This window comes from Megascapheus bottae, chromosome 23 (genome assembly GCF_031878675.1).
Source record: "Megascapheus bottae isolate mThoBot1 chromosome 23, mThoBot2.hap1, whole genome shotgun sequence".
NCBI classification, from domain to species: Eukaryota; Metazoa; Chordata; class Mammalia; order Rodentia; family Geomyidae; genus Megascapheus; species Megascapheus bottae.
In genome coordinates, this window is record NC_143531.1 from 17406524 (window position 1) to 17433242 (window position 26719).

At 38.1% G+C, this 26719-nt stretch overlaps 1 protein-coding gene across 5 annotated transcripts in view; it reads right to left on the reverse strand.

Annotated features, from left to right (window-relative positions):
* The window catches only part of Pdlim5 (PDZ and LIM domain 5), a 144163-nt gene that overhangs the window by 96671 nt on the left and 20773 nt on the right, over positions 1 to 26719 (reverse strand). For all 5 annotated transcript variants that reach the window (XM_090356790.1, XM_090356789.1, XM_090356793.1 and 2 more), the window contains exon 2: positions 798 to 949. In XM_090356790.1, the coding sequence (XP_090212916.1) occupies positions 798 to 949 (152 nt within the window). The remainder of the gene's footprint in view (positions 1 to 797; positions 950 to 26719) is intronic.

The following is a 26719-nucleotide window of genomic DNA, read 5'->3' on the forward strand; positions in this document are numbered from 1 at the left end:
ATATTTAATCAAATATAATTCTGATTCTTACTTTCAAAAATTCTGATTCAGCATGGAATTGTTTGTTTTTGGTTTTGGTTTTTTTTTGCCAGTCCTGGGCTTGAGCTCAGGGCCTGAGCATTGTCCTTGGACTTTCTTAAGACAAGAGCTCTACCACTTGCATTTCAGCACCACTTCCGGCTTTTTTCTATGTATGTGGTACCGAGGAATCAAACCCAGGTCTTCGTGCATGCTAGGCAAGCACTCTACCACTAGGCCAAACTCCCAGCCCTGGTTTTAGTTTTTTGTCTTTTTGTAATTTTACTCAACAGTTGTATAGAGGGGTTTCAACTTCATGAATCAGTTTATAAGTACAAATCATTTTAATCAATGTCAAACCTTTCATTGTTCTCCAATCTCCTCATTTCACCCCTACCTCAAGTTATATAGTTCAATTTTTACATAATGTACATTGACATAAGGACTGCATTTGCTCATCTGTCATCTCTGCATTGGTATGCCCCCTCCTGTCTTTACCTCCACAGAACAGAACATGTTTCCGCTTGTTGGTATTCACATTGCTAAACGGTTTTATTCGTTGGTTGTTCTGAAGTGGCACTGTGGAGCTAAAGAGCTCAGGGATGGCACCCAGACCCAGAGTTTAAGCCCCATGACTGATTTAAAAAACAACAACAACAACTATATGTTTTATTTATCTACTAGAAACTGTGGTCCAGTTAACATCAGGGCTCAAGACACAGAAAAGCTCATCCTTCGGTATTCTTTTCTCCCTGAGAACCGAACAGAAAGCAATGTACCTTTGTAGAGTCATATTCAAAGAGCCTGCACAAGCCTTAATCTTGTTCTGTGCTTCCAGATGAGTCATTCCTTGTGCGCTGACCCCATCAATACTGATGACCACATCACCTATTCTCACGTTGGCCTGGGACGCCTTGCCCCCATCCTTCAACTGTAAAAACGGAACCAAGAATTAGGAAAAGAACAAAGAATAAGAGATGCAGATTTGAAAAATCACACTTCCTCATACCAGAAGGAAACTGCATTGCTTAACAGACTCAGGTTCGATTCCTTGGTACCACATACAGAAAAGGCTGGAAGTGGTGCTGTGCTCAAGTGGTAGAGCTCTAGCCTTGAGAAAGTTCAAGGACAGTGACTAGGCCCTGAGTTCAAGCCCCAGGACTGGTTTAAAAAAAAAACAGAAACACTGAAATCTACGGTATTTATTCTAAATGACCCCAACAGAAATCATTTAAATACTCCCAGGCCATTAAGGTTACATGAAGATATTAATACATATTAATTCACTATGTAATTAATACACTAATTACATAAAGGTATTAAACATAACAAAGGCAATTTCATAACAAATATTTCTTACTCCTTTGGCTCATAGGATAGTAGATCCTGAGATCCGAGTATCTCCAAATTTTCAAAACTAAAACCTCAGAATTCTGTCTTTCAAGGACTTGTTATTCTGTCACTCTTATTTTCACATCATGAAACAGAAAAATACTGCATATCTCCATGAATGCTGCCCCTTTCTTAGGTACTGTTAGGAAACTGTTACATTTAATTAATCATCCATTCCCCTCCCTTCTAGCCCTCTGACCTCGATCTTACCTACTGCCCTCCTCTTGGCTTCTTTCCCTCCCTTCAGACTCTACATATTCCACCCCCTCTCATCTATCTCCACAGTTTCACACTGGTGGCCACCATTGTTTGAGTCTAATTTGAGTATGTCCGCAACCATTTTCTGCACTGCAATTTCCATCATGAGGCATTATGGAAACCCAGTCTGATAACTGATGATGTTATGAGGTGGATCTTTCCAGAGGGTTTAGGATTGCATAATTACGGTATAGCACCATGATAATTCCTGGTGATATATATATATATATATATATCCCTCTTTTTCAGTGCAACACACACAAACATACACTATCATCACCATCACCATCACCACCACCACCACCACCACCATCATCATCACCATCATCATCACCATCATCATCATCATCATTACCATCATCTCTTCCCATGGGATGGATACCCTGCACCATCCTGGGCCTCTGCCAAAAAGAACACGATTACCAACACAGCCATCACATTGTACTCCAGAATGCTGAGTCAAAATAAACCTCTGTGTAACTCACCCAATCTGTGGTGTTAGGCTATTGGCAACAGAAAATAGACAAATACATTGGTCTCATGACCTTAACACGAGGGTCTTCTGTTCATATCAATGCCCCATGTATAAAATAGGTGAAGAGAAGTTTCAAATGTCTTCTGCTTCCTACCATGAAGAATAAAATTAAAGCCTGAAATACAAACCATCTCTAATTTGTCACCAACCCATTTCCAACTAAGGTCCCTACGGTTAGGGACCTTATAGGTTGTCTACCCTAAGAGCCTTGAAAATTATAGGTTTAAGAAAAATATTTAATTAGATCTTATTAAGTTAAAAAAATCAGGTGTACTGTGATATATTCCTATAGTTCTAGCTGTTCAGAAGAACAATCTACACCCAAGTAATCAAGTTTAACTTGGGCAACACAAGGAGATCTGTTCTCTTAAATACAAAAATTGAATCAATAAATAATTACATTGATTTAACATATTAAATTTAGATAAAATAATCTGATTTTACTCAATAAATAGAACAAAATACATTCCAATCTGAAAAATTTGAATCTTTAATATACCATCAGGCTAAATTGACCTAAGTAAGTCAACTGTCATACTTTATTTAGAAGAACAAAACATAAATTCATGATAAATTAAAATATGTGTTTTGCCTATAATCCCAGCTAGGTGAGAGGTATAGATGAGGAGAAGCAGAGTTCAAGGCCAGCCTGGAAAGAAGTTAATGAGACCCTATCTTAACCAAGAAGATTGGCATGGTGATTCACAGATATACTCCCGGATACGAGGAGGCACAAAGAAGAGACCTGAGGTCCAAGGCTGACCCTGGGTGAAAATGCAAGGCCCAATTTCAAAATTAAGTAAAATTGCTATAATCCTAGCTACTAGGGAGGCTGAGATCTGAGGATTACATTTCATAGCCAGCCCAGGCACTAAAGTCTGTGAGACTCTTATCTCCAATTAATGACCAGAAAACCACAAGTGGTGCTATGGCTCAAGGGGTAGGGCAGCAGCCTTCAGCTAAAGAACTCAGGGACAGCATCCAGGCACAGAGTTCAAGCCCCATGACCACTACCACCACTACCACCACTACCACCACCACCACCACCAACAACAACAACAACAACAAATTAAGTAAAATAAAAAAATGCTAGAAATGTGGCTTAAATGCAAGCACACATGCCTAGCAAGAGTGAAGTCCTTGGTGTGGCTCAAAAAAGTGTCAACTCTGAGCAAAAAAAACTAAGTGAGAGCACAAGGCCCTAAGTTCAAGTCCCAGTACAGCACACACGCACATGCACACACACACACACACACACATTGAGGCCTTGAATTCAAACCCCATACTACCAAATAATAAGACCATCTTCTTAGTATATCTAGAAATGCTATAACTTTCCTAAGTAATTGTATTTTATCTAGTGTCACAAAAAGCATGACCCCAACAGCAGAAGCGGAAATAAGCATTCACAGATTTAAACTCCCACATAAATTCTTTTTTGTTTATAGTCTTTGAGCTCAGTAATATTAATCACCTCAGGTTTTCAACATTGGCATCTTTCTTCCATCTGTAATCACCTTCATGTGCCCAGGTTTCTACTCCCACAAATTAAACTCAGAGCTCAACTAAAACACTGTCTGTACCGAGAAATTTAGGACATTAGGAAAAATAGCACTCAATCTCACTAAGCAGACCCTATAAGCTTCAGTTACCACATAAACCCCTTCCTTATGCCATTTGCTCATCAGAAGGACAAACACTTCTTCTTGTCTCTTAACTGGATGGTGTGCAGCATTGTGATAAATTGTGAGACAAGAGGAAGTCCAAGGTCATTTATTATTTTCACAGCTCATCTTTTACTGCTTTTGCAAGTCTGGTTAACCTGCCTTGTTTGCTGCAACAGCAAGGTCCTGTCACTAGTTTGTCTTATACATGTCACATGGTAATGTGTATTTCAGAACTGCACCATGTGTAGGAAGGAAGCAGTCTCAGGAGGCTTCTGGATCAAGATCAGCATAAATCAAACTAAACACAAGCAAGCAAATGCTTCTCCTTTTATCATAAGGACATAATTGCAGTTCTGTGACTTAGCAACAATAATGAAAGTCCACCTTACTTTCTGGTCTTCTTGAAGTTGCAGATGTGGCTATCCATATTGGAACTACCTCTGAGTTCAATTCTGCTTGCTGATGGGGTAAACCTGATCAATCGTATGCTCTTAAAGAAACTAATATCTTTACTGAGGATAGCTCCTTGACGTCTTTTACTACCCTGAGGAAACAATAACTGGAACTGTTTATTGAGCACCAGCAAAATGTCAAGACTTTAGAAGAACTTTCAAAACCCATTATTATTACAAGGCAGTTTTAATCTGGAAACAGAGCTATAAACAGGCTCAATGTTATATCTTGCCATATCTATATAGCAAATAAGAAGACATCAGTGACCATAGTTTTGAACATGAGTTCAAATTCAGGCTAAATATGTGACAAAGGATTACTTGAGCGCTATCTCTCTCTCTTGCGCGCGCGCGGTCTCCCTCCCTCTCCCCCCCTCCCTCTCTCTCTCTCTCTCTCTTCCTCCCTCCCTCCATCTCTCTCTCAAAATGGATAGTATAATACCACATACTTAGCACCGTATACACCACAAAATATATAACCTATGTTCACAATCACTTTTTCATTATTACACTCTGCCTACAGAGTAGAGGAAGACAGTTCTCTACACTGTGCAGTCAGACCTCCTTCTGGCTTTTCTTGTCCTTCATTAAAGGAAAGACAAACACCCCACTCTTTGACTCATTCTCTTCCCTTTGCTTTTGCAAGCCTAAACTTTCCCCTCATTCAGCAATAGAGAAAAACAGGCCACAGATGCACCTCACCACTAACTCACAGCTAACCACTCCTCTAACACCTCACCACTAACTCACCACTAACTCACAGCTAACCACAACCCTAGTGTGATTCATACTACTGCCACACAATGGTAAGCTCCTGCTGCTCTCCAGAAGAAGGTAGTGCCACTGTACCAAAAAGTTAAGAGATCCCCAGGGAATGGTAAAGATGTCCTTAGTTGAGTGCTGGAGAACAGGAAAAAAAGAAAACAAGGACATGGGAGAATGAAGGGAGGCACTGGATGTAGAATGTCAAATATGGAAGCAAGATAATCAGAGAAGAAGGGACTACATGATAGTCTAAGTGATGGAAAACTATATCTGAGCCCGGCCTCTGTGTATGTTATAACCTAAATTCATATATATGCAATATTAGATGTAAACAATACATCAAAGTAGTCACAAAAATAGAAAAGATTTACATTTTGATTTGCACTGGTAAAATAACATAAGCAACTATAATTACTAAGTATGATTTAGAATCAATTTCCCCACAGCAATATTTATGCATACTATTAAAGATATCACTAAAACATTATTCTCAAATGAAATTTATAACTAAAATTCTTCCCAAATACTTCACTCAAATGTGTGGTCTGGAAGTGTTTTCTCCTAAAATGTTTTAACAGAGCAGAAAATATAGAACGGCATATTTAATAAAACTGAATTGAAAATAAAATACTGGTATCTCATACAGCAGACTAATAAAACAAGGGTCTCAAAAATACACTTAATAGAAAATATATCTTACCACAAAGAAATATGCCACATGGGCTCCAGATGGAATCAGATATTCCTATTACACTAACCATTCCCATCATCCTCTACCTCCTAATAACATCTCCCTCACAGAAAGAAGCCCACAGAGCTTCCATTTATAAAGCTATAAGCCATTATGGCAATACCACTAGAAGTCAGTCTAACTCCTAAGGCTTCTCTGTAAAATGATCATATAATACAGCTCCTGCATGGCCTTCAGCTTTTCTATAATAGGCAAAATACTTAGTCAAAGAAGTGGCTTAGAATTCTCCAATGAAATTTATTCTTCTATATGAAAGGAATACTCAATCTACAAACAAAATCCTCCACTTGCCTTCCTTTAGAAATAAGCTATAAGTTTAAAATCAAGAAAACAAGAACAACACAAAAAGTATTTATTGAAAATATGTTAAGTATGTAAAAATACTCTGTGGGTAACAAGTAGAAAACATTTATCCACATAATGAACCATTACTAAAGTACTGGTTCTATAGTGTTTTCAACCTTCTACATATTTTCAACAAATATGGAATGCTTAGAAACACATGACCCTAAGACCATGGGTATGGCAGGAATGCCATCAGACTCGGTTCATTTTAAAAAAAGGAACAACAAATAGATGGTTCCAGCAAGAAATACTAACAGAAATTTCTCATGTCAAAAACCATGGGAACTAAACCATGGGAAAATAAAGGTTATTGTTTTTTCTACCACTGCTTGATACCAAAACCTGAAGATATCTGCTAGTAAAATGGCATGATGATATTTTTGAAGGAGTGAAAACACTAAAAAATTGTTATTTTTGAAGAATCAACCTAACCAGCAATCTAATTTTGTTTTAGGATGTATTTTCTGGGGCTGGGAGTTTGGCCTAGTGGTAGAGTGCTTGCCTAGCATGCACGAAGACTCAGGTTTGATTCCTCAGTACCACATACATAGAAAAAGCAGGAAGTAGTGTTTTGAATCAAGTGGTAGACCTCTAGCCTTGGGAAAACTCAAGGACAGTGCTCAGGCCCTGAGCTCAAGGCCAGGACTGGCAAAAGAAGAAGAAGAAGAACAACAACAACAACAACAAAAAAAACATTTTTCTGCCACTTCAAAAACATTGAATCCAGACCCACGAACCTATGATGCACAGAGGCAGGCTACCACATCTATTTCTTCATTGAGGAAGTATCTTGGGAATTTTTTTATTCTGGCCTGACTGGCTTCAAACTGTGATCCTCAAAAAATCTTAGCCTCCCAAGTAGCTAGGATGAGAAGGCTGAGCCACCAGCACTGAGCCACAAAGCTTTTTGAAGTCTCAAGTTGTTTACTCTTACTCCACGCTTTATTAGGCTACACTACAATACTAATACTTTAAAGCCACCCTTTGCTTACACTATTTCTTGTTACATGGTGTTGGCACTTCAACCACTCTTACAAAAGATAACACAGCATATTTTAAATACTTGTCTTTGGTTTAGGTAACACTGTGAATGTGGTTTTCTCACTGGGTAGATACTAAAAGCTTCATAGTCGTGTGACAATGTGAGAAGGTGGTAAAAGTTGTGCAAGGTAGATCATAGGCCAATGCTCAATGATGCCCGTGGAAGGGAATAACATAGTTATTTTAAATCTGGAGTTAGTGTCCACAAGAGTGCATTATTAGAAAGGAACAATGAACTGTGAAAATAAATTTGTTGTTTAAAGCCAAAAAAAAAGGAACAAGACTAGTCACTCTCTCTAGCTTTTTTTTTTTTTTGGGGGGGGGGGTCTCCTCTTACACCATGATGCTACCTACCATTATGGCAACCCAGCTACGAACTACCTAGAGGCTGATCCAAGGGAGTTATCTGATGTTGGACTTTCAAGCTTCCAAAATGGTGAGCTAAAACTTAATTTCTTTTCTTTATAAAGTACCTAGCCTCAGAAATTTGGTTACAGAAAGATAATTGACTGACATAGATATCTCATATAATCATGCTCCTTTAAAAATCTGAACTTACAGGGTCAGGTGTTTGGCCCAGTGGTAGAGTACTTACCTAGCATGCACGTTCAATTCCTCAGTACCACATACATAGAAAAAAAAACTCTGACTCAAGTGGTAGAGTTCCAGCTTTTTTTTTTTTTTTTTTTTTTTTTTTGCCAGTCCTGGGCTTGAGCTCAGGGTCTGAGCACTGTCCTTGGACTTTCTCAAGGCTAGAGCTCTACCACTTGAGCCTCAGCACCACTTCTGGCTTTTTTCTATATGCGGTACCGAGGAATTAAACCCGGGTCTTCATGCATGCTAGGCAAGTACTTTAACGACTAGGCCAAACTCCCGGCCCGAGTTCCAGCTTTAAGAAAGCCCAAGGACAGTGCTCTGACCCTGAGCTCAAGGCCCAGGATGGGCAAAAAAAAAAAAAAAAAAAAATCTGAACTTGCTTTAGATTTGATACCGTTTTCTGGGTAAATGATTTGGCTTTTTATAAGACAAACAAAAACAATCACTGATTTCTAGTAAGTGAATAAAATTCTGACTCATGTGCATACTTCAAGTACAGGCTTTGGACTGTGAGTCAAACTATAACCAATTTTACCCAAAAGTTAAAGAACATACCTTATATGGTAGCAAAGTAAATACCTCAAAGTGCTTGGCATTATGTATCCCCAAACCCAGCAGTAGTTAGTAGTGAGTAAGCCTCTTTCATTATGTAGTCACTTAGCTACAGAGAGTTACTGGTAATATTTCTTTAGTAAGTCTTTCGTATCATTTATTGAAATAGATTACTCTATCCAGTCCTAATAAAATCTAAGTATGTCTTCTTGCTACAAGTGGCTTATATCTGTCATTCTAGCTATTCAGGAGGCTCAAATCTGGAGAATCAAAGAATAATCATGCTTATAACCTTAGCTACTCAGGAAGCTGAGATCCAAGAAGCACGGTTAGACATCAGCTCAGGCTGGAAAGTCTACACGATTATTAACACCAATTAATCACCAGAAAGCCAAAGGAGAGGTATGGCTCAAGTGTAGACCACTAGCCTTGAGCAAAAGACTCAAGGACAATGTCCAGGCTCAGAATTCAAACCCCTCAGGACTAGCATCTCCTCTTACCCCCCCGCCAAGAAAAAAACAAATAGGGAAAGGAAAAGGGAAAGGGAAAGGAGAAGGGGAAAAGGGGGAAGGGGAAGAAGGGTAAAGAGAAAGGGAAGGGGAAGGGAAAGGGAAAGGGAAAGGGAAAGGGAAAGGGAAAGGGAAAGGAAATGTTTGATAATATCTTCAATTAACCCGCAAAGAGCAGAGCTAAAGACATGGCTCATGTGGTAGAGTGCCAGCCAATCAAACAAGCTAAGTGAACACAAAGAACTGAGATCATTCCAGTACTGAAAAAAAGAAAATGCCTTCTTGAAAATTAATATATCTGGCTGGTTGTGAAGGTTCAAGGTAGCCTTCAGCTGAAGAGCTCAGGGTCAGCACCCAAGCCCAGAATTCAAACCCCAAACCAAAAACAAACCCGTCTGGGCCAGGAGTTTGGCTTAGTGGTAGAATGCTTGCCTAGCATGCACGAAGACCCGATTCAATTCCTCTGTAGTACAGACATATAAAAACCCAGAAGTGTTTCTGCGGCTCAAGTGGTAGAGCTCTAGCCTTGACAAGGCCCAAGGGTAGTACCCAGGTCCTGAGTTCAAGCCCCAAGACTGAAAAAAAATTAGTATCTCTTATTTGGCTGTGATTCACTATTAATGTCACATAACACACTCATTTTATAAATTACTCATATGTGTCTATGTCAGAGATTTGTGGCTGCACACTGGTGGCTCATGCCTGTAACCCAGCTACTCAGGAGGCTGAGATCTGAGGCTAGAGGTTCAAAGCAGCCCGAGCAGAAAAGTCCTCATATGACTCTTATCTCCAATTAAGTACTCAAAAACCCAGAAGTGGTACTAGGTGTCAAAGTGTAAGACCCTAGTCTTGGGCTGAGACAGTGTGTCAAGCCTCATGGATGGATAGATAGATAGATAGATAGATAGATAGATAGATAGATAGATAGGCAGATAGATAGATAGATAGATAGATAGATAGATAGATAGACAGACAGACAGACAGACAGACAGACAGACAGACAGACAGACAGACAGATAGATAGATACTGCTGGGCGTGGTGGCTCACACTTTAATCCTTGCTACTCAGGAGGCTCAGATCTGAGGACCACGGTTCAAAGCTAGCCTGGGCACGAAAGACCAAGTGATACTTACCTCCAATTAACCACTAGAAAACAGGAAGTGGTGCTGAGGCTCAAGGGGTAGGGTGGTAGCCTTGAGCTGAAGAGCTCAGGGAAGCTTGGCCCAGAGCCCAAGCTTCACCGGGATGGGGGAGAGATTGATAAGATGTTTACCGTGTTTTATAGTTAATAAGTAAAATAGAATTCTACCAGAAATTTACAAATATGGTGATCTGTAAAATGAAACAATTCATTATTATCTCAATACCAAATGAATTCATTATGTATACAGGGATCAGTGTTTCAGTGTCTGTACACTGGAATACTAAAGGAAATAGTAAAAAGCTGTCGCAGGTGTAAGGGTAAGTGTCTAAGTGTCGAAGGGTAAGTTAGTCAACTCTAGTTTACTTCTGAGCAGATTAACATTGGTAACTACACTTCACAAATCTCCCTCTCCAATGGGTTCTATTCAAAGACTTAAACTTACATACAAATTCTAAGGATGTACTGCATTCTCCACCCAGTTGGACCATAACTTTCCCCAAACTCTTAAAGGCCTCCATGACCAAGAAAAATTTTAACAACTTATGATTTAATGAAACTTTAGAGCAGATTTTTAAAGTGTGGTTCCCAACCACAAGCATCAGCATAATTCTACAACATGGGGTGAAATCCAGGCCTTTCAAAACCCACAAACTAAAGATGTTTCAAAACAAACAAACAAAAACTCCATTAGCAAGAAAACTAAAGAACTCTTAAAACAGAATGACCATATAAAATGATACAAAAATCACGATTTCACATACTGATAGCAAATCCGCATAGCTTAAGAAAATGGATTCCATTTTAAAAAGCTATAATCTTCATAGCATAAATCAATACTTAATGAGAACCTAGTCCAGTAAGATACTACCTTTAATTCTAAGAAAATCTATGAGAAAACAGGCATGGCCTTTTCTCTCATCCACTGTTTTACAGTATTTCACTTGACGTTGTCTACAGTTCTCTGTATAGCAAAGATCCCTACACTCTGTGGTACGGGTTAGTTTCCCAACATCTCTCATGTATGCAGACTCTTAACAAATTACTAGAAAAATGGAAGTTGAATCCAATCAGATTCTATACCAAGATTTTTCTTATTACCAGATACAATAGGAATAAAATTATTGTCACACAGAAAACATGAAATCCTCTAGTCAGCTGGACAGGATGACTGGATCAAATGTTTCTATGGTGACTTTCAAGTCAAAAATATTATCCAGTAAGTACTTCCATGGCCCTTCCATTTATCTAAAGTCACTGGTATTTTTACACATGAATGTTAAAATCAATTTTTATTGCTCTCATTACTTCATGCATGATTCGTATTTCTCTATTATGAAACATCAATTCTAGAACATAAAATGTTTAAAATAAGCTCTGAGCAAAAGACACGATTACTACAAAACTGATTAAAATAGTAACAGAACAAAAACTATAGATTAAAAAGACTCAAGGCAAATTTGAATGCTCAGAAGTCAAACTAGAAGTTATTAAAAGACCTGGTGCTTGCTATACACTGAAACATATAAATAACACTATAAAAAAGAAAAAGCTTCAAATCACACACACAAAAAATGCAAACTGGAAAATCATCAAAAACGTGATGATGAACCAAAAAAAGAAAAAATACAAGACAGGAAATTACAGCAAATATAGGGTATATAAACTGAAATTGAACTTACAAATGATTTTCTCTTGTCTCTTCTAGAAAATACAAATGCCTCAAAAACCTAGAACATAAGGCACTGTTGGCTCAAGCCTATAATCCCAGCTACTCAGGAGGCTGAGACCTGGGGATTACAATTTGAAGCCAATACAGGCAGAAAAATCTGTGAGAGCCTTATCTCCACTAAAAATACAAAAACAACAACAAAAAAAAAGAAGAAAAAAGAAAAAAAAAAACAGAAGTAGAACTGTGCTTCCACTAGTAAAGCCCCTGTCTTGAGCAGAAAGTAAGTCAGGGACAAAACCTATGCCCTGAGGTCAAGCCCCAGTACCAGCCCATAAAAACGCCTATATCACGTCAATATTATAAACCCCAAAAGATGACATTTCAGAGCAATATCTAGCTTGTCTACTGACCTCTTCTACACTCATTTACAGGATAAGAATCTTAGTTCCATCCAGAACAAGTGAGCTTTCTGGCATTTAATACTCAATTGTGCATTTACTTATTTATCATACATACTCTGAGTGATTCCATGAGGACTAGCTACTAATGACTACAATAATAAATCATTAGAGTAGTGCAGGGGAGGCAAATATTCCATCTATCATTTCAATTGCTACATGAAAGGCTGGGGAGGGTCACTAGCCTAGTAAGTGTCAGGCTACTATAAGCATGATAATTCAGCAATGAACAAAATTAATTTCTTGTCCTTAGGGAATTAAATTCAGCCAAGGAAAGAGAAAAAAATAAAGAAATACAAATAAGTATTTTTAAGCTTTATATAAGAAAAATGGAGCAGAGAAAGAGTACATGAGGGACCAAGATAATATAATAAAATTAAGACAGCGAGGGTAATTCCTGTAGAGGAGCCATTAGAACAGAGAACAGAATGATGTGAAGAACAGAATGATGTGAAGATGTCTGAAGGGAAACCATTGCAGCAGAGGGGCAAACAAAAAAAAGAACAGGATATTCTACTCTGGGCTAATGATGAAATATATCAAATTAATCAGTAACTTGAAAACTCAAACAACTAAAACACATTGATGCCTTCAGGATTTTTTTAGAATTAGTGATAATTGTGGTTGAGTATCAACGAAGCTGCAGAAACAAAAAAGGCAAAAAGTGGAACCATGTCAAAGACAAAAACATGAAATACAGGGCCAGGAATTTGGGCCTAGAGGTAGAGTGCTTGCCCAGCATGCACAAAGACTGGGGTTCGATTCCTCGGTACCACATGCATAGAAAAAAGCCACAAGTGGTGCTGTGGCTCAAGTGGTAGAGCTCTAGCCTTGAGAACGTACAAGGACAGGGCTCGGGCCCACTATCATGATAGCATGCAAGTGCAATCACCGCCCCCCCCCCCAGGGAGTATTACACAGTTAAGTGTTTATTAACAGCACAAGGAGACAGTGATGGAAACCACAGCCGATAATACTAATGCTGCCAAAAGTTATTTAAGGAAGGGTGCAATATGTGACAATGAGTAACCTGTGAAGAATAAAAGTATCCCTCAAATAAAATGATTTCATTCTTTTTACCACGAAGTGCATAGAACACAGCTACCACTCCTGAATGAATGCCTTATTATTTCCAAGAAATCTAACCATGTCAAATCCTGGTTCTTTCCACTGCTCTTCTACCATACCACTGTCTTGTCCTCAGAGAACATGGGCAAGTACAGACTATTTGAAGTCCGGGAAGTGTTCATTACCATTTGATCTAAGGAGCCAAGCTTTTGACCCTCCTAGGATCCTTATCCTTGTTTAAGTCAAAACCTTTGAGGCTCTTCCAGTCTGGAAGAGCTGAAGGTACCAGAATCCAACCCCATGAGAAACGAAGCACAGGCTCTGCCCAGCAAGGCCAGGGAGAAGGATCCCCCCCTAAGACCTTGAGGAACCTCATCATTTAGCTAAGTGTGTCTGGAGAAGGGAGTCAGAAAACATTAGCTTTAAGGTGTAATGCCATTTGCCCTGTAGAATTTTAGATTTACTTGGAATCAGCCACTCCTTTCTTTCTTCCTATTTTTCCCTATAAGAACTGGGAGTGTCCACCCATGGAAACACATTACTTGTTTGTCTTCACAGGTTCACAGCTGGAGAGCAATTTGCCTCAGGATAAATCATACTTGGTATCTTACTCATATCTCAGGCAGATAAACACACCGCTGAATCTTTGGACTTTTGAGTTAATATTGCACAAGATTTGCAGAGTATACATGCAGTGAGTTCATTTTACATATGAGAAAGGAAGAAATTTTGCATGACATGCTAAAGCCTGAATATTATTGACCCCCCCTAAAAAATTTCTATATTGAAATCTAATCTATCAAACAGCATGAAGATAAGGGGTCTTTAGGAGGTGATTAGGCCCTGAGGGCAAAATTAAACTTGTTACCCCTTCCAACACAGATGAACACAGCTACAAGGCTCCATGTCTGAAGCAAAGAGTGAATCCCCATCAAATACGAAATCTGCAGGAAGGTTGATTGGCCTCCATAATTGAGAGGGAAATTTTCTGTTCTTTGATAAATTACCCAGTCAGTTTTTGGCTGAGACATCAAGAATGGTATGTATAATTCAGTACCAGAGAAGCAACCACAACCAGTGAAAAACTCAGAAACTTTGAAAATGGCTAGTTCTGAGCAGATTGAGTACAACAGAATAACAAACTAGAATTATGATATTTTAGTCAATGATGAGTCTCAACTTGTCTAATATCATATGTCTGCTCCTAGAAATAAAGTGTACTTCTTTGCAAGGTAATAAGACTCCTATTTCAGAGAATGTTTAAACAGACAGACAAACCACCTTTGTATTGACAGTGGACATATGAATCTGAAAACAATAAAAACAACATGAATTCAATAAGTGGTTGGTATATAAACAACCAGACAAAAGGATACCATAAAACAACTTTAGCTACATGTTTCTAACGGCCTTTTTCCACAATATTACAACTATGGAGTTCCAATTATTACTACACATCAGTCATTTAAGGCAAATTGAAAACATTTTTGCCTTTTGTAGAGAATACTCAAAGATGAAATGGGATTATGAATCTAGAGTTCAGAATTTATAAACTTACATTATTAAAAAACATGCCTTCAAAAGACATGCTGTCTATTAGACCCACCAAATGAAAGAAAAAAGAGTGGCCAGACCAGATGTAATTCTGATTATTCTGGGCCTTGTGATTTGTTTCTGTAGAGAATACTTAAATTATTCCATAAAAGATATAATAATAAAGAGACAGGTGTGGCGGCTCTTGCCTGTAATCCTAGCTACTCAGGAGACTGAGATCTGAGGATCAAGGTTCAAAGCCAGCCCAGGCACAAAAGAATCTGAGACTCTTTTCTCCAATTAACCTCTAGAAAATGGGAAGTGGGGCTTGGCTCAAGGGTAGGGCGGTAGCCTTGAACTAAAGAGCTCAGGGTCAACGCCCAGGCCCAGGGGTAGGGTGGTAGCCTTGAGCTAAAGAGCTCAGGGATAGTGTGCAGGCCCAGAGTTCAAGTCCCATGACCCCCCTCACACACACACACACAAAAAAGACATAATAATAATGGCTCCATAGAAAAATTTAAATACGTTGAAAGGTAGACATTGCTTTTCACCATTTTGTAATAAATATAAATGTTCCAATTAAATTAATGCATATTCTAAATTTCTATTCAGGAGCTAAGAGAACAAGCAAACCAGAATGGAATACAAAAGCAGCAGATGCTTCATGATCCAGAGTTAGAAGTCCCAGTGATCAGCCCTACTTGTTTGACAGAGAAAAAGCAAGTGTGGGGCACTAAAGTTAGCACAGGTAGCCATAGGTCAGGACCTTTTAAAACAGAACAATCTTCAGACCCTGAGTGGCTTCACTGGTACTAAAAGAAATCCAGCTGGTGGCCAAGTGACATAAGCATGTGGGATAAGAGGCTTGGCAGATCTCTAATACAAATTCACAGGTGACCTGGACAATTTCACTGCCATTTCTGTCCCAACCTGGAGTGACACCAGCTACAACATCTTCCTTGTGAATGCTGGAAATCTACCACAAAATATTATTATTCAAGGAATGGTCAGAGACCAACATCTAAATAACTCACATAACAATTCTACTACTGGCCTGGCACTGGTGGCTCATAACTGTAATCCTAGCTACTCAGGAAGTTGAGATTTGAGGATTGTAGTTCAAAGGCAGCTTGGGCAAGAAAGTCCATGAGACTCTTATCTCCAATTAACCATAGAAAACTGGTAGTGGCTGTGGCTCAAAATATTAAACCTTAAGTGAAAAGAACTCAGAGACAGCATCCAGGCATTGAGTTCAACCCTCATGACTAGAAAAAAAAAAATCTACTACTGCTCAAAGATAAGTTAAGGGCTCTTGTAGTAGTAATACTTTAAATACTGAATTAACATTCCAGAAAGTTACTACACAGGAGGCAGAAAAGTCCATAAGACTTTTATCTCCAGTTCTCGAGTGATCCACCAAAAAGCTATAGAGCTGTGGCTTGACTGGCAGGGCACTAGCCTTGAGAGAAAAAGCTAAGGGACAACACCCAGGCCCTGAGTTTAAAACATAGTATTGCCAGGAGAAGGAGGGAGGGAAAAAGTTATCTTCCAAATTGAGTCTACCAGTCACTGAACTTTTCTGTCCTAATCTTTTATAGCAGTTAAACCAAAAAGTAGTAGGAGTTATTTTAGACTATAAGATCTCTTACTACTAGTCTACCTTTCTCTGCTTTTGATGTATGACACTATAACTCCCTGGAGACAAGAGAAATCATTTAAATAACATCTTACACCACCTAACACCTTTAAACTTGAAAACAAAAGGTCAATCACAATTATGAATACCAATTGCTGATTAAAACCAATGAAATTTCAAAATGACCAATTAAAAAGTAAGAAACCTCACCATATGCCTTTCCTGAAAAGTAATGGGATAGTAGCACCATGTCATACCTACATCAACATGCTGCCTGGTTCTAGCTTGATGCCAGCAATGAAAAGGAAAAGGCAAAAAGGAAAAATTATACAGGAGAGCTATTTTAAATGTATTAGCTCACTTAACCTCACAAAAACATTAGTAATACTGCTGAAAATGATAAAGGAATAATAATGATGCTACTGAAAGTAATAATGAAAAATGCTATTATTTCCAATTTACAACTGAGGAAATAAGACAGGAAAAGCTCAAATTACTAGTCAAAGGTCACAGAGAAAGGTCACAGAGCAAGGTCACAGATGGGTGGCAGGAACCCAGACAGTGGGATTCCAAAACCCATCTTGTGATCCCCAACTCGACTGTCCTTCCATATGGCTCATCATCTATCACTCTCTCTCCAGAGATAAGACATTTTACACTCTGGCCAAAGGCACATGTTTTATCTGTGAAGGCTTAGTCCCTAAACCCCAGCTATCTGTTCCTTTTGCTTACATAAAGTAGGCTGGATGAGTTTGAAGGGAAATCTCTCCTCCTTAAAATTTAACTCTAAATTAACTATCTTGATTAACCCTAAATCTCAGTTAGCTTCCAAAAGGAACACAGCAAACACCATCCAAGTTTTTAAACAAATTCCGAAGTCAAAAATTCTAACCAGCTAGACCAAAACAGGAAGTAGTAGAGAAAACAGAAGAGGAAAGGGGCAAGAGATGAAAAAGAAGGGAAGGGAGACAGAAAGGGGGAAAAAATGAGACAGATCCCCCAACATCTTCCTTCCTCATTTTAAAATCTCTTCAGTTCTCTTAATCTTACACATACTAATCCCATTTAGAGGCTCATGTGAGGAGGAGAAATGGAGCTTATCCTGTGTCTGCCTTCCAAGATGGTACATGTAGTACTCATTCCTCCCAATACTTCGCCTTGGTAGATCTTCCATGGCCAGTACTAATGATTAATCATAGAAGCCTTCCTCTGAAGGGACTTAGGGAAAGAGGAAAACAAAGAGCTCAAATATCACTAATTTATAAAATATACAACCCAAATTATCTGTGAAGGGCCATTATTTTAAAATGTTATAGTAAACACACACACATCATCATCAGTCAGCACTGGGGGCTCAGGCCTATAATGCTAGCTACTCAGAAGGTTGAGATCTGAAGGATCATGGTTCGAGACCAGCCTAGTCAGAAAAGTTGCTAGACTTCATCTCCAAAATGATCAACAAAAAGCAGAGCTGGATATGTAGCTCAAGTGGCAGAGTACAGGCCTAACAAAGATAAGACCCTGAGTTCAATTCCAAGAACCTCCAAAAAACAAGGAATAAGTTTTGAGATCTACTGCTCATCAGCATAAATATTACTATATATTCTAAAATAATGAAGCATAATTTAAAATGTCTCACCACAAAAAATAAAGTTCATAAGATAATGGGCATATTAGATTGAATTAAGCATTCTGTTATTTACATATATCAAAACATATTATATCACATAAATGTATACAATTATAATTTATCAATCAGGAAATGGGTGGGGTTGGTGAAATGGAGGAGGATGCACTCTACACAGTAACACCCTATACAACTAAAAAAAGAAAACAGTTTATCAATTCAATATAATATTAACAAATATATAAAAACAGGGTATTTTTAAAGGAAGCTGAAGATCTCCATTTTATGAGGTTCTTTCCTGCCTCTGATTCTGGCATGTCTAATTTCAATTAAACAAAGATGATAAAGTGAGCATTCATCTTACCAATATTATAAAAAGATATAGAGCACAGTTAACACTTCTCAGATGTAAGGGTTATATAAATCTTAGCTGTTACTGAAAACTTCCAAGCCATGAACGAACAGTAATATAATCTGCAAGTGATGCATCTAGCAAGTTTACTGGCACTGAAAGACATTCCAAAGAGATTATCCAATATCCAATTTGTTTTCAGGCCAAAAAGACAAGGAAAGTATTCTAGGATTTAAATATGAACAGGAAATAGTAAGAGATTATCTAGTATGATAATATCAATTCCAAAATATCACACAAGGATAATCAATGTCATTGTTACGATGTTCTGTGAGATAATGATTTATGGACCACCTTAATAACTCAAGACAAGAGTTATTCTCTTAAGAACCAACACTGGATTGCTAGTTAGGTTTATCCCTCTCAGAGTCAGAATAAGATCAGACTCTGACTTTGTTCACAATAAAGTGATGATCACTGTCTTCCATCCATAATGACAAAGTGACCACATCTCAAAGTCAATGTCAAGGATCTCTGGTAGTAAACACTGCAAGATTTACATTTCACATGTAAAAAGTCCTACTTGGAAAACATGTTCTCCATGACAAAGATAGATAATACAGGGCTCTTCTGACAGATAAAAATATACAAAAGAAGCACTGCCAAGCCCTGCATGGTTATACTTCATCAACAAGGAAAACACCTTCATGACCATTCCAAAAAGGGCATCTTCTAAAGTGCCTTACTCTTCTGAGTGGTGACAGCGATTCTTCCAACAATAGTTCTCTCCATAAAAGGAGATGAGTTGTACTCTGTTCACTTATTCCCTTAATCTATGTTACTCACAGAGAAGCAATTGCCCATAAGGCAAATGCTTTACAGCATGTGCTTTTGTAAAGAGTAATGCATTTCATGACGAATCAAATAGTCCAATAAACAGAAGGGTGGAGAAAAGGAATGCAAACCACATGTTCACCTAGAAACCCCTAAGACACCTGAACTGCAATTAGTATTGTTGGAGATCTGATAGGATTTCAAAACACGTAAGTGTTCAACTTTAAATGCACAGTGATCCCGGCTCATGCAAGGGTGTGTTTGCTCATGTACTTTATCTGAAAGTGAAAGTTTTGTAGCAAAATTATCAACAGAAGATCTTTTCTTGGTAGCTACTTATGACTTTCATTTAAAGGCAAAGATATTATATAGACATACATTCTTTTAAACTCTTTAGAGCCAAGTTAAAAAACAGCATGACTTATCAATCAAAAATTGGACTCCCATGTATAAAAAAGCTTTGAGAAAGAGTAGCTTTAAAAACAAAAGTGAGCATCAATAAAAATGAAGGTAATAAAAAGTTCTAGAAGAACTAAATCTGAATTTTACAAGACACATAAACATAAAACAATGCCCTGGCTATCTGCAGAAAAACACATTATTTCAAAAAAAAAGTTATCAAATAGTCTTTTTTCATCATTGAACACTCATGTAAAATCACTCCAAAAGTTGAACTCACATGCAGAACCACCATTCAGCAAGGTAGAATGCAACACTGTCAACAACGCCAGGAATGGACCAGTGATTTCAGCACTATGATACAAAATACAACTTAAGGAGGCTGTGTTGAAGGCTGGAGAATCCAGAGAAACTGCATTTCTCAAACATCTGCTCTGAATTCACTCATACAGCCTGCAAAGAACAGAAATTCCCATTTCCTATTCTAGTTAAGGAGAAGTCAGTAAATCTGGAGTGAGGCACAACTATCTTGTTTTCTTAAAAGAGCTCCAGCTAATTCTGCCACATGGAATTTACTGAGACTCAGGTTCAAGAGATCCTCTCCCAACTACCTCACACACACCTTGCCAAGTTTCTGAAGAAACTTGGAAGAGAAGAGAACCCACTCACAAAAAACTTCAGCATTCCCATTTACCAGGCAAGAATGACTTCACGTTAGATAGGTCAAAAGGCAATTCCTACTGGGACACTGGTGGCTCATATCTAAAACCCTACTGCTCAAGAGGTTAAGATCCGAGACTCACAGTTTGAAGACAGCCCTGGCAGATCCATGAAATCTTTATCTTCAATTAGCCAGTAAAAAGCCAAAATATATGTGTGTATATATTTATTTATATAACTATATATGCTTAGATATTCTATATTATATATATTGATAGTTATATATAAGTATACTTATTTATATATATACTTATATATACAACCACATATGATATCCAAACTAAAGGAAACAGAATGCCACAAAAACTACATTGTATTAGAAAGCATACAGGAATGCCTCCTGGATATTGCTTTCTTATTTAGACTCCTATGAAAACCTTTAGAGAGGTAATGAATTCTTAGTTCAAGTATTTGTTAAAAATTATATTAGCTGGGCTGGGAGAGTAGCCTAGTGGTAGAGTGCTTGCCTAGCATGCACGAAGACCAGGGTTCAATTCCTTGATACTACATACATAGGAAAATCCAGAAGTGGTGCTGTGGCTCAGGTGGTAGAGCTCTAGCCTTGAGAAAACCCAAGGACAGTGCTCAGGACAGGCAAAATAAATAAAGTTGAAAGTTATCCTTTAGCAGTCAAGAAGGTTGAACAGCAAATTATCCCATTATGTAAATTCAAGGATTACAAATACAATATCCAACTTCATGTACCTCAGCTAGCAAATGGAACTAGATCCAGACACCATATCTGATGCTACAACAGAAGGTGAATGTCCACATGGTTCTGGTATCTCCATCTCCCTCCTCACTGACTGTGTCTACAGGCAAGTTATACAGCTCCACTCAGCACTGTAGTTTGAGGAATCCTTATAGAGTAACATGAAAACTTTCTTGTTGTTTACAGAGTATTTTGTGAAACAAAATCCACATATGAAATATAAAAGCAATTAACTATGCAAAGTAAATTGAATTCTTTCCTTCCAAAGTTCTTACTTTCAAACAATTTGTTGACTAGAAGTCCTTCCTAACAAATTTTTAGAATTTTTTTTGCCAGTCCTGGGGCTTGAACTCAGGGCCCTATGAACTGTCCTTGGACAGTTTTTGCTCAAGGTTAGTGCTCTGCCACCTGAGCCACAGCACCACTTCCAGCTTTTTCTGTGTACGTGAAACCAATGAATCAAACCCAGGGCTTTGTGCATGCTAAGTGAGCATTCTGCCATTAGGCTACGCTCCCGACCCCAGGAATTTTTTTAATCGCTCCTTTCTTTTTGATGACATCATCTTCACATCTGACCTTCCCTGAAAGTTTAAATCCTATTGGCATAAAGAAAAAGATATTTGGGCATTGATTAACACTATTTAGCAATAATACACTTAACATATCAGCAATGATCCAGATTCTGAGTTCTGTTTTTATTCCCTACTCTACAAAATGACATGTCATTCCACGTAATGGAATTTGAACCCGAAAGGCAGAAATGCTGAGCTGACTATACCAAGTTGTCAGACACTAAGACACCTCCAAAGCAGCGCAGTTTACTGTGCACAGAATGTACCTTGTTTCTGGACACACGCAGGAAGTGTTCCTAAGGTTTCAAACTGGTCCTGGTGGGGAAACTGATTAGATTTCAACACAGGAGGTAAGAAGAAGGAAGGAGCACCAGTTCCTAAGTGTGGCATTCAAGATGATTTTAGATAGTGAATATATGACGAATTTTATCTTTGTAGTTATTTATTAGACACACCAAAATCCATGAGCCTATAAATGCAAATTATTAAAGTTTAAAGAAATTAGGTTTTTTAAAAAAATAGAACAATGACTGTGACAGATATAAGAAAAATATACACACATACATAAATTTTAAATACACTTTTATTTATTTATTTATTTATTTTTGCTAGTCCTGGGCTTGAGCTCAGGGCCTGAGTACTGTCCTTGTATTTTCTCAGCACCACTTCCGGCTTTTTTCCTATGTATGTGGTACCAAGGAATCGAACCCGGGTCTTCGTGCATGCTGGGCAAGCACTTTAACCACTAGGCCAAACTCTCGGCCCCAATAAACTTTTTAAATTAACGACATACTTGAACCAAGTCAATAAATGTATCCATAAAAAAGATAAAGAATAATTAAATATTTGAATGACAGGTGGATTGTATGTATAAATGGATGTGCTAAACTGAAACCCCTCTGTATAATTAAGTGATGCTAAGAAAATACCTCACAAAATCACCATACTGTGAGCTAAACTATTAACAATGAAAATTATGAGCCATTTCACAGACCTGTACATAAAAAGCAATTAATAGAGATGAACACATCAACACTGAACTTGTAGCTGTTTGTTAGCTGATATTAAAAGTCTTAAAGATTACCAAAATCAGATGACATTCAAAACATTTTAATTTTTTACAAATGAGGTAAAATGTCTTTAGATAGCCACTCTATAAATAATTCAAAGTAGAAGTGTTGCTTATGGTCAACAAGTTAATAAATTATGAAAAACAATACTTCAAATATGATTTGGAATATTACTTTGATCATTATGAAGTTTAAACAAATCCAGCATCAACAAAAGAATTTGAAGAAAGGATTAAATTTTCAAAAATGAGAATAAGCTGTTTTAACCAGCATTGAAAATATGCATTAATCTCATACCAAAACTAATTCTAGAAGAATTTGAATTCAAATATTTGAGCTTAAAAGAACTGAATTTTCAAATATCAAAAGCCAGCTGGATTCATGTATGCAATCTTAGCTGAGACTGAGATCTAAGAATTGTGGTTCAATGACACAGTAAAGTCTGTGAGACTATTATTTCCAATTAACCACCCAAAAATCCAGAATAGGTAGATGATTAGCCTTGAGCACAAAAGCTCAGGGAAAATGGCCATGCCATGATTCATGTCCTAGGACCAAATACACACACACACACACACACACACACACACACACACACACACACACACACACACTTGTGCGTGGGCACACACATAGAAAAGCATATACAATATTGACTTCCTAATCTTCCAAATCCTTCTTCAACAAAAAGGAAGTTAACAAATAAAAATGACAACTATTGCATAGTCAAAAATGTATAAAAAAATGCACATACCAAATATAACAATTTAATCCTATTTAATGTAAAAGGTTCATTAAAAACTTGAGACCATATATATTTGATCATTTTCTTTTAGTTAGGGGAGTTTTGGGCTTTCAAGACAGTTTTACTAGGTAGCCCAGATTGGCCTTTAACTAATAGTGATTATCATGCCTTCAGAGTGCTGGGATCACAGACATACACAACACCATGCTTATCATTTCCTTCTTATACAAAGGTTCCCAAGCCAAGGAGGAAAAATGTCCTAGCACACACAAAAAGCAAAGATACAAGCTTCTGAAGAGAAAGAAAATAATCTGCTATTTATTTATTCTCTGTACTGGTCATTTGTCTGTTCTCTTTCTTGACATCTCTATGTAGCATGGAACTACATTCCCCAGGCTCCTTTGCTCCCTGGTACCTGGATAGGTCTTATAAATAAGAGGCAAGAGCAGAGGTGGCAATTCTACCCCTAGTGTTTCCTCTCACCTCTGTCAGCCCTTGGCTCTGTGGTCCAACTCTGGGCCCATGCCATCTCTGCAGGTTTTTTTGGTTGTATGTGAGTGGTTTGTTTTTTGGGGGGTGGGAGGAAGGGAGGTTGCCAGTCCTAGAGCTTGAACTCGGAGCCTAGGCATTGTCTCTGAGCCTCTCTGTACTCAAGGCTAGCACTCTACCACTTGAGCCACTTCTGGTTTTTTCTGAATAGTTTATTGGACATGAGTTTCCCTAACTTTTGAATCTGGCTGGCTTTGAACCGTGCTCCTCAGATCTCAGCCTGAGTAGCTAGGATTACAGGCATGAGCCACCAGTGCCCAGCTCATCTCCACAGTTTTTATTCTTGCCATATAATTATGCATTCAAGCTCTGGTAACATTATATCTTCTCATCTCTTTTAGTCCTAAGAATGGCAGTGGTTTCCTGTTGCTCCACCTAGATTAATCCACTAAAATGCAATCTGGCTTTTCAGCCAAAATCTGTTTTACCAATGTAAAAAACTTCCTGCTTTTAAAAATACCGAGTTTCCTAACTGGACCCTGATGAAATTAGCTCCAATTGCAAGACCTCAATAGCAGATTTTAAAAGAAGAGGAAGATAATTCAAAGTAATATTCATTAGTGTCCTTTCTCTATAGAAGGATAAAAATAACACACATCAACATTCAAACACAGAAAACTGAGATGTGCAAGTTATGATCTGGAATCACTTAATACTAAGTACATGCTCTGTAGTACACCATCTATTTAAAAACTGCATGTAATGAGTAAAAATAGTTTAATACTCTGTGTGTGTGTGTGTGTGTGTGTGTGTGTGTGCGTGCACGCAGACATGTATGCCGGCCCAGGGGCTTTTTTAAACTCTGGGCCTCAGTGCTATCCCTGAGCTTTCCCTCTCTCTCTCTCTCTCTTTTTTTTTTTGGTTCAAGACTAGAACTATACCACGTGAGCCATAACTCTACTTCTGGCTTTTTTGGTGGTTAATCGGAGATAAGAAATTGTTTCATGAACTTTCCTGCCTGGACTGGGTTTAAACCACGATCCTTAGATCTCAGCTTTGGAATACACAGGATTACAGGCTTGGCTACCGCTCTACCCATTGAGCCACAGCACTACTTCCAGTTTTCTGATGGAAAAGACTTTGGTGCCTGGGCTGGCTTTGAACAGAGATCCTCAGATCTTGGCCTCCTGAGTAGCTAGGATTACAGGTGTGAGCCAACAGTGGCATCATGCTTTAATAAATTGAGGAGCTAAATAACAAGATGGCTTGGAAGTTAGTAACTTCCAACTGAATAAGCAAGCATTAACTTTAACTTTTCCTTGATCTTTTCCTATTGCCTTCTCACTTTTCTTCTACTGAAGTTTTCACCAGGAGCAAAATGGATCCAAACTTGGTGAGAGGAACTGGTAATATATAGTAGCAGTGATTAACAAACCATGCACTAGGCCCCAGGTTTGATCCAGTAACTCCAAAAACAAAACAAACAAGCAAAAAAAAAAAAGCATTGTGAATACAAAATCTTGAAATTCAGACATACATATGTCTACTGTTGCCAGTATGTTTGGGCTGAAATTTAAAAACATTCAAAACAAAAAATGATATTAACAATATGGACAGACATGAATAGACTTCATGTATGACAAACTTAAGACATAAAAAGCATTTCTGTATAAGATAATCTAAAAATTAGTTTAGCTTCTATCCTGATTTGTCTTGAAAACAATCCAAAGATCTCCATATAAAACTTCCTTAAAAAACGATTCTGAGGGGCCGGGAGTTTGGCCTAGTGGTTAAAGTGCTTGCCTAGCATGCACGAAGACCCGGGTTCGATTCCTTGGTACCACATACATAGAAAAAAGCCGGAAGTGGTGCTGAGGCTCAAGTGGTAGAACTCTAGCCTTGAGAAAGTCCAAGGACAGTGCTCAAGCCCTGAGCCCATGCCCAAGACTGGCAAAAAAAAAAACAAAAACAAAAACAAAAACGATTCTGACTAGCCCCCCCAAGAAAGAGGAGAAATTGAATAAGAAAACTATGAAAAAAGAAAATGAATTAGAAAAGTACTCTTTGTGTATTTTGCAAATTGAAGGCTTTCACTGTCATTACAAATCACTGGTGCTATAAAATTTAGCCAGTGGCCAGGTATTCCTGCTCATATCCTAATACTTCAGCCTGACTGAACTTCTCTATGACCTGTATATGTAAAAATGGTCACAGAACCTTCTTTTATCCAGTAACAAGTACCTAACTTGCTATTAAAAGTGAAATAAATAAGCTGGGTACTGGTGGCTCATGACTGCAATTCTAGCTACTCAAGAAGCTAAGATCTGAGGAGCATGGTTCAAAGCCAGCCTAGGCAAGAAAATCTGTGAAACTCTATCTCCAATAAGCTACCAAAACAAATAATAAACAAATAAAAATGGAAGCAGAACTGTGGTTCAAGTGATAAAGCACTAGCCTTGAGCAAAACAAGCTCAAGGACAGTGTCCACACACTGGGCTCAAGCCCCAGCACACAAAAAAAGACCAAATACAAAAAGTGCTTCTCAGATCCCAATCCACTTTTAATAACTGAAGAACACTTTAGCATACAAAACAAAACTGGTGAGCAAAGTTGGAGGTACATCTTCAGACTGGACATCATGCCAAAATTCACTAACTTATATTTAGCTTAGGTTGCCTTTTACTGGCCTTGTGTTGAAAATCTTTAAAACTATTCCCTAGATTCCAGAGTAGAGCAGGGCTGGCTCTACTTTAAGCAGCTGTACTCAAAGGCCACCCAAAATACGCCAAAGGCAATATGGCCAGAAAA